At 50.4% G+C, this 8,828-nt stretch overlaps 2 protein-coding genes across 3 annotated transcripts; one reads left to right on the top strand and one right to left on the bottom strand.

The window, feature by feature from the left end:
* Window positions 1-1,943: 1,943 nt before the first annotated feature.
* On the top strand, window positions 1,944-4,790 carry ZSWIM1 (zinc finger SWIM-type containing 1). 2 transcript variants are annotated; one of them, XM_034787125.1, is made up of 2 exons: window positions 1,944-2,022; window positions 2,618-4,790. In XM_034787125.1, the coding sequence occupies exon 2, from the start codon at window positions 2,794-2,796 to the stop codon at window positions 4,660-4,662; it is 1,869 nt and encodes a 622-aa protein (XP_034643016.1). In that variant the 5' UTR covers window positions 1,944-2,022; window positions 2,618-2,793; the 3' UTR covers window positions 4,663-4,790. The 2 variants fall into 2 exon arrangements, with proteins under 2 accessions (XP_034643016.1, XP_034643017.1); XM_034787126.1 differs by having other exon boundaries at window positions 1,947-2,022; window positions 2,621-4,790.
* A 1,366-nt stretch (window positions 4,791-6,156) lies between these two features.
* Window positions 6,157-8,796, bottom strand: SPATA25 (spermatogenesis associated 25). The gene is made up of 2 exons (XM_034787577.1): window positions 8,368-8,796; window positions 6,157-6,968 (listed from the first exon to the last, which is right to left on the bottom strand). The coding sequence occupies exons 1-2, from the start codon at window positions 8,486-8,488 to the stop codon at window positions 6,157-6,159; spliced, it is 933 nt and encodes a 310-aa protein (XP_034643468.1). The 5' UTR covers window positions 8,489-8,796.
* Window positions 8,797-8,828: the final 32 nt, after the last annotated feature.

The raw sequence follows: 8,828 nt of genomic DNA, 5'->3' as shown, positions 1-8,828 counted from the left end.
TCTTGGGCCATAGCCTGTCCTTCATGCTTGGCTTAAACTGCTTCTCTTGCTTATAGTCCCATAGTGGTTTCTAACCAAAAGCATGTGAAGTATTGCTGAGGCAGCTGTCCTCTGCAGTCTTTGAACTTCAGCCCTACAAACATGAAATAGGTGCCTTCCTCAATTGTATTCAATGTGGAAGTGTCCTAAGGGGAAGTGGTTTGGGAGCTCTGAATGGAAGGGTTGTTTTAATATTTTTGTATACAAATAACTCACTTAACTGAGGATTTTTGTTTGCTGTAATAGAACCAATGTCCATCCTCAAAAGGAAAGATAAACAGGCCCTTTCTCTTCAGTTGATCAGGATTTCCTGCTTTCCTTTGCATACTGCCAGGGGCCTCTTTTCACCTGGGAAACTTGGAATAGCAGCGTGGGGCAATGCCACAGGAAGCAAAACTAAATCCCCAGCGTGGACTCGTCTGCACTAAACTGCTGCTAAGCTATTATCACACTCCAGACCCTATGTTAGTCCATGGTGGCTTTAAGGAGAGCTTTCCCCATTGTGCAACTGTGTGCATGTGCATGCATAATAGAGGTTATTTTGCCTTTCTGAAAGATCAGCTAAGCTCAGTTTTTGTCCACTGAAAGCAACAGAGGGGAGAGACCTAGCTGTGTCATGTGATCAGAGGAGCCCTATGAGTCATCTGTAATGACCCTAACATCAGACTGGGATATGGGGATGGAGTGGGCCAATGCTCTGAGGTGGTAGAGAGTTCTTTTTCCCAAGTGCTTGGCTCATGGGTCTTGCTGAGGGTGTAAGTGATTTCCCTATTCCAGAGTGGGAAGGAATTTTTTCCCCCAATCAGATTGGCAAGAAACATGGGGGTGGGTGTCACCTTCCACTGCAGCATGGAGTGGGGGGTTGCTGGCTAGGCTCATCTGCATATATCAGTAAGTCAATTTCCTGCTACTTGCAAGGGCCTGGGCCAGTGGGGAGCCTCACTCCCTCCAGTTCTGTCTGTGGCATACTTTAGCTTAGTGTTCTGAGGGCTGCAATCCATAGATCTCATCCTGTTGGTTGATTGGGGCTTGGTGCAGGGGGGGCCTGGGTGGTACTGAGTAGCCTGTGGTATACAGGAGGTCAGACTAAATGATTGGGTGCTGCATGCTAACCTTAAACTGTGTGACCTTAAAGCCCATTTTAGGTCAGAGATGAGCTTGTGTGGAGGTGCCCAAATCCATGTGTCACCTGGCACCATATCTCTTGCACAGGGTCTAGTTTTGGGCCTCCCTGAAGCAGCAGCTGCATGGTATGGGTTGAAGCAGGGCCAGTGCAGGCCAGGGCTATGCCTTGGTGGGACAGTAGCAGATTAGCTATTGGGATGACTGGGCCCCCTAATGCCCGGCAAGAGAGCATGGGCCCCCCATGCCCCACCCCTGCTTCCCAGCAGCAGCAGTCCCCAACTGGAGTGCTAGGGGGGCGGGGAAAGCCCCTGCTCGCCGGCAGAAGCCCTAGACCCAGGACTGGGGGAGCTCTAGCGCCCTGCTGGGGCCGCAGGCCCAGGCCGCTCTCGCAGCCCCCTGGGGGAGGGAATGACCGAGCTGCTCGGGGCTTGGAGGGCTCCAGCCCTCCCTTCCCCAGCCCCCGGGGAGCGGGACCGGGACCTGGGCCTGCAGGCTGTCAACGCCTGGGGGGGGTCACATGACCCACTCCACCATCGTCACGTGACCACTCTGCGCTGCCGGAGCCCCATTGCGCCGGGTCCGGGAAACGTTGCTGGGACCTTCTCGGCCGCTCCCATTGGAAGACGTGTAACCATGGAGACCAGACTCCCGTTCCCGGCCATGCTATACTCTGATTGGTTAGTCTGTCCGTTCTCTCTGTACTCTGATTGGTGGATTAGTCAGCAGAGGGCGGGATCTCTTCTGATTGGCTGGGGGTTCCGGAACAGCCGCTTTATGATTGGTGGTTTGGTTGGCTATCAGTCAGTCCCCCGGGCCAAGCGAAGATGGCGGCGATGACGGGCCAGGCGCCGCGTTAAGGTGAGAGGGGCCAGGACGGCTCCTCGCGCGGGGCGGGCCCGGGGAGTGGGGCACGCCGGGACCTTCTGTCCCCGTGCGGGGCTCCTGCAGGGTCCGGGCTTGGCGGGCTGGAGCGGTGCATGCCGGGAGTGGGGGCCGCCCACCCCTCCACACACACTAGGGCGGGGCTGGAGCGGTGCATGCCGGGAGGGGGGGCCGCCCACCCCTCCACACACACTAGGGCGGGGCTGGAGCGGTGCATGCCGGGAGGGGGGGCCGCCCACCCCGTCCACACACACTAGGGCGGGGCTGGAGCGGTGCATGCCGGGAGTGGGGGGCCGCCCACCCCCTCCACACATACTAGGGTGGGGCTGGAGTAGTGGGTGCTGGGACCTCTCCCTTCCCTTGGCCCCACCTCACATAGTACAGCTCTGCGGGCTGCAATCTGTCCTTATGCCAGAGAAGTGCTGCCCCCTGCAGACTGCACCCACTCCGTTGGGCAAAGTTTGGGCATCGCTCTGTTAATCTCTAGTCTTGTGTCTGCCAGGGTGGGAAAATGTTGCATTTCATTGCCCTGCCCACTATCTAACTACTCATCCTTCTTCCTCCTTCCCAGTAGGTCCATCCCCATACAGTGCAGCATGAATCTGGCTGAGGCAGTGTGGATGTTGTAATGGTAACCAGGGCGCTGGCATTCCCAACGTGGCTGGATCATAGGGAATCGCCCAATCGCAAAGAGAATCAGGTGGTGAATGCTGTAACAAAAGGGGGAATAGACCCCTCATATTAACAATGGCCCTAGTTACTGTGAAGGAACTGCTGAGCTTTGATTGTGGTTCGCTGGTAGCTTACCAATTAGATAAAAACTCTCAGCTGGACTCTATCAGCTTCCAGACTGTCCTCATGAGAAACATATTTGTGCATTTTCCTGATGTCATATTCATCCACAGAACCCACAATCCCAGGGGCAAAGCTCTGTATATGTTCATGGTGGACAGACCTTTCCTGAAGCTGCAGGGTGAGATGACTAAGGTAATTCATTTTGCTGTCCCAGCTAAAGAATCTGCAGAAAGCCTGGCTCACATGTATAGGACCTTCAAGGCCTTCAACCCTGAGTGGAAGAAAATTAAGACCTTTCTGGTAGATCCACACTTTCGATTGTTGCAGACTCTTTCTGAAGCATTCCCATCTGCAGAGGTGCAGCTATCTGTTTTCCATGTATGCAAGCACCTGCAGCAGAAGATTCATCAGATGTCTTTGGAATGCATCTCAGAGAGACTGATCTTAAATGCCTTGAGGAACACTATGTGTGCAGCCACTGAAAGCAACCTGAGAATGATGCACACAATCCTGAGTGACTTTGTGAAACCAGACTTGCTTCCCCAGCTTCATACTCACTGGCTTCTCAATGACAAGATATGGGCTATGCATAGATGGAGGAATTGGATGGAATGCAATCAGTATTTTAAAGACTTGGAGATCATCACACGGGGCTTAAGCCAGGTCTTCTGCACTGGACTGTCTCTGGAGATCTGCATCACTTCTCTAGCGAAACACTACCAGAAGTGTGTTTCAAAGAGGCCCCCTGATGCTGTGTTGTTCTCTGTTAACCCTCTTAGCAGTACCATGTCTACTGAGACAGTTTTTCAGAGTCTGCCAGCTCAGGACTCGCCACCAACCTCTCACAACCCCCAAATAGCTCTTCAGAATCAACCAGCTCAGAGTTCTCCACCAGTTTCTCCCAGTCTCACAGCAGCTCATCAGAAATGGCCAGGTCAGAATTCCCCTCCAAATCCCCTAGTGGTTCTTCCGCATCACGTGCCAGCTCCTCCAAGCCCCCTGCTTCTTCAGAATCAGCTGGCAGCCCCTCAGATCTTCCCTTTTCAGAACCAGCCAGCTCAGTATTCTTCACCAGTTTCTCTCAATCTCACAGCAGCTCATCAGAAATGGCCAGGTCAGAATTCCCCTCCAAATCCCCTGGTTCTTCAGAATCCCTTGCCCGCCCCTCAGAGTCCTCTGCTTCCTCAGAACCAGCTAGCAAACCCTCAGAGCCCCTTGGATCCTTTCTCCCATGACATTAAACTGGAGATCATCACTGAAGACCCAAAGGGTGACCAAGATGTGGAGTGTAACCAAGAGACTGAAGACTGCATCAGGCAGTCACTGAGAGACATTTGCACAGAGCCGGCAGCCAGATTATGCTTGAACGAGTTTGCAGTGGCACAGAAGTCTGTGCAGCTAATAGGCACCAATGAAGACATAGTCAATATACAGATCCTCGAAGACACCCACAAAGTGAACCAAAGGGGCCTGAAAAGCTGCACTTGCCACTTCAGTCAAGCTTTCCAGCTGCCCTGCAGGCACATCCTGGCTGTGTTGAACTCTGATAAGAAGATCTTACAGCCGGAGATGCTGAGTGAGCAATGGCAGAAGGAACCTAATATCTCTCAGACAGGGCAAAATGGCACTGATGGCCTCTTGGAGGTTCTGAAAAGCTCCTGGAATGAGTCCCTGGATAAATCCTTAGCAGTGTCCTTTCTTACAGCGGAGATTAGCCGGCTTCTTACCCAGTGCAGCAGTGAGGAGTTTGATCGGAGATACAACACCCTCCGAGAATTGGCCGATAGCTGGATTGGACCTTATGTTCAGGTGAAGCTATAGTTCAGAACTGAGAGCTCCGTGCCTCTGCTCTCAGCCTCTTCGAGGTGTGACTCTCCTGCTTTCTGGGCCTCTGGGAGAAGTGAGGTGTGAAATACTATAAAAACGTCTGATTAAATGTAATTCCTCCAGTGGTATGTCTTCCACTTTATTCTCCTTAGAAACTGCATAAATGTGGGCCTTAAATCTGCATCATGGTAGTTTCCCCTTTGGCTTCAGATCCTAAATGTCTATTGGGTGAACACTTCCTTTTGCTATGAGACCTAAGGAGGTGGACTTACGTAGGAATTCTGTCTCTGGCCCAGCCAACAGGAAACCCAGCTGGGAATGGAATGGGGGAGGAGGGTAATAACCTGGGACTAACTTGCCTGAACCATAGTTCATGCATTCAGACACTCATGGGATCCTTTTGCTATCTGTTGTTGCAGCTGGGTTCATGTGGTTTAGTCCCAGGATGTGTATCTGAGCCAGCCTGTGGTTCCCTTCCCTTTCCTGTCATGGTGACATGGGGCTTCCTACTAGTCTGGTAGAGCAGGATTTGCTCATGTGAAGTCAGACCTTTGTTTTGAAACCACATCTTTTGTTTTTCTCTTCTCACTTCATTGCCTCTAATTATTTAACTGAACCTAGTTGTTAAGGAGCCACAAACCCCGGAGGGTAGCAACCTGTGCTACCAGGGAGCTGCTGTCTGCAGCCTCTGCTAGGAGCGCTGGAGTGGTTTGGCTGGTTATGGCAGCTCTTAATTCCACATAAACCTGCCCTCTATCGTCAATAGGCTTGTGTCACTGACATGGGAGGGGGGAACAAAACAGTGATACCATAAATCTGTAAAAAGCAACAAAGAATCCTGTGGCACCAATACATCTGTTAGTCTATAAGGTGCCACAGGACTGTTTGTTGCTTTTTACAGATCCAGACTAACACAGCTCCCCTCTGAAATTAGAGTTACGGTAAGACAAACAGCGAAGTGGAGAAATCGGAGATTTAAATGTACTGTAGTGGGCATGCAGAGGAGAGAGCAGTCCCAGTCCCAGCCAGTAAGGGCTGCTGCACGACATGGGGATATATGGATGGGTTGGTGCGTGGTCCCTCTCTGGCACCTTCAGGCAAGGAGACCCTGGGGGCAGGGAGATGTAGATATAATTTTCTGTACCAGTCAACAGGGAGTGGTGAGGGAATAGGACAGAAGGTGCTATTTAGGTCAGTAATTTGTTCCACCCTGGCTCAGCCTGGTTTAGTCATGTCATGTCAAACTGTTTGTGGTTTGTTTTCTGGGGTTTTTTGTTTGTTTTTGTTTTTTTTGGCTCAATGGTTCAGTCACAGTTTTGTTAACATCAGAATCCACACTCCATTCGCAGGAACAGAACTACTGTATGGTCAAAGGTTTCCTTTTGCACTAGAGTTCTGTAATATAAACTCCTTTATGTAAATATAGCATCAGATATTTTCCTGAAAGCCTTTTGCTTTGAATTGTGAATTTCTCCTTGGCTTTACTTCTCAGTGTGCTATGGAAGGGGGCTGGAAGCCTCTGTCTACTGGTCTCTTCCTCTGTCTGTCTGTCTTCCAGAACTGTGCATCCCCTGTCCTTTTTGGAGTTATCTCCCCCTGTACACCTTGCTCTGGATTCTCTGCCATGAAGTTCTGTGCAGCTCTGATCAGATCCTCCTCTTTAATCCCTGGCACAGGCACTGTGGGGATGCCAGCTATCATCATGGCAAGAGTGAGGATGCAAATGTCTGGAGGAGGGTTCTGCACTGACTGTCGACCTCTGTTCTTACTGAGTTTTATGGGCATAAGAAAAGCACCTCTGGGAGGAAATCCACAGGTAGCCAGTGGGAAGTCTCCCCCTGGGCTGCCCAGCTCACCAACGTGCTGCCCATTCCTTTGCTGGGTTGGAGGATATCCTTTCACAGAGGCACTTGGATACATGCCAGAGGGGCCACATGGCTGCTTGTCTCTGACCCATTCAGATGGATAATCCCATATAGAGATCTCATCCTGTTTATGCTGGGGAAACTTTCTAGAATACCTTCCACAATAGTGTCCACTATAAGGCTCCCACCTTATGTCCCTGTACCCTGATCTGCTACTGAGAGGGAACCTTGGACTCTGCTGGGCACCACTACAAGGCTGCTTTAGTGTCTTCTCCTGATACACAAGGGTTGCTTCTACATGTGAAGGAGCTGCAATTTCCTGTGTTTTCCTTCTGAGCACTCCTGGAACCAAAACCCCAGCAGGAAGAGATGTCTCCCCACACTGATAAACACTTAGTAGATTGCTCTTTGCCACTTGGAGCTGTCTGCTGGCATCTGTGAGGGGGAAGGAAAAGAGAAAATGTAGGAGCAGACTGATTATTAATAGCAGATTGTGCTTCTGCCAATCCTCAACAGGTAGGCTCCAGGGCTAAGGCAGGTCTCTGCATAAACAGCCTTTCAACCACTGAAATCAAGGGGCCATGCTTTCAGAGGGGTCTTGCTGTGCTCTAATTGAGCACATTAACATTCTGTGGTGTGCCCCAGCACTGGGCATTGCAAATCTGAGGCCTAGGTTTGAAAATGTTGTCCTGCATGTTCCTAGATAGGTGCCCGAAGAGGAAGAAGTCAGTTTGTGGCAGAATTGATTTACAATATACAGAGTTTGTACCAGGGTTTCCGCTGCATTCATACCACATGGCTGCCCATTTCATCCACCTTTCCATGTGCAACACTGGAAATAAGTCACCACTATTTTTGAGTAAACATCTTTCCTAAGAGAAATTACACCAGTGGAATGAGAACTAGGCTGTAATTTTCATTCCAGGTGCAGGGCTCAGGAGAACTCTCATCCTGCATCCCACTCCACCCTGTGAGCTGGAAGCCGCATGGGTTAGTGATAGCACATTGCACTGGCAGCTGCATTCCAATCCCAGCTCTTCTGTATTTTTTCTTAGTGAGCTAGGGCCCGGTTTTCAAAGAGAGGCTTGCTTTGTGTGTGCAAACACCTGCCCTGCCATTGGTGGGATTGACAGACATAGTCTGCAAAGAACTGATCCTCACATGATGCTGGCTCTCTTTGTTTCCAGCTGAAAGAAAGGAGTCCGGCTTGAGGCCTTTAGCCTCTCTTTTCAGCTCCCTCTCTGTAGTGTGGTGAGAGTCAGTTCACGTTTGATCAGTGCTTTGAACATGGAGAGCGTGCTCTTAATTCTAAGGGGTATGAGGCAGGCTTTCCTGCGGAATTGAATAAGGAAGGTCCTGCAGACTTGGACGTTGCTGCCCTACTATGGGACAGAGTGATGCTGACCCATCTGTAAAAATGGACCAGCTAAACTACAGCTAGGTTGGGGGCGGGGAAGGGGGGGTGGAATCACCTCCCATCCAGATTGGGATGGAGGATTAGAGCTCAGTTACGGGGAGCTCCAACACAGTTAACATGCAGGGCAGATAGGACTGTACTATTATAACTGTTCCTGGACCATGAAAAGGCCTTGTACAGAGCAGCGATTGTTGAGATAATTATGATATAGTCGTGTCCTGTTTACGTGCCACCTCGGGATGGCATTTTATTTGGGCCTCCGTATGAAGTGTGGATTGTGATATAACAAGCCCTTAATCCTAAATCTCCTATTTGATGGGTAAATTTGCCATGCAGCAAACAGATCTTTGAGTCACCTTCCAATCACTTTCTGGTTTCTGTACAAAATGCTTCCCTATTGGAAGGAAAAACAGTTACCTTGGATAGAAGTTAAAAAACCTGAAGAAGCTTTTTCCTTCCCAAAATAAGACATTGCCAGTGTAGGAATCAGGCTGGTGCCTCTTCTCCCCATAATGTACCAGCACTGACCTCTCCCCATTCTAGAACCAGCATCACAGGCCCTGACCTTACCTCACACTGGAACCAGCAAGTCGCTGACCTCCCTGCCTGCTTATGCCACAATTCTAACTCTGTCATCCCCCACTGAGATCCTACAAAGCAGGGAACTATCCCTCTGCTTCATCTATTCCGTTTCTAATAGCTCTGAGTCCCTCTGTGCCTGGAAGAAGCAGCCAGGGCTCCACATTTACCTGGATTGTCCCTTCGGAAACTTCTTGTGCAGGATGCTGATGGGAAATGAACCTCCCCCAACCCCTTTGGTTAGGGCAAGTTTATCGTCACTGAATTATGTGACTCTGAAGTAGCTGACAGCAATTGAC

The sequence above is a fragment of the Trachemys scripta genome, chromosome 12 (genome assembly GCF_013100865.1).
Source record: "Trachemys scripta elegans isolate TJP31775 chromosome 12, CAS_Tse_1.0, whole genome shotgun sequence".
In the NCBI taxonomy this organism is placed as follows: Eukaryota; Metazoa; Chordata; order Testudines; family Emydidae; genus Trachemys; species Trachemys scripta.
The sequence above is the reverse complement of the archived record's forward strand: the minus strand, read 5'-3'. Positions and strand labels throughout refer to the sequence as shown.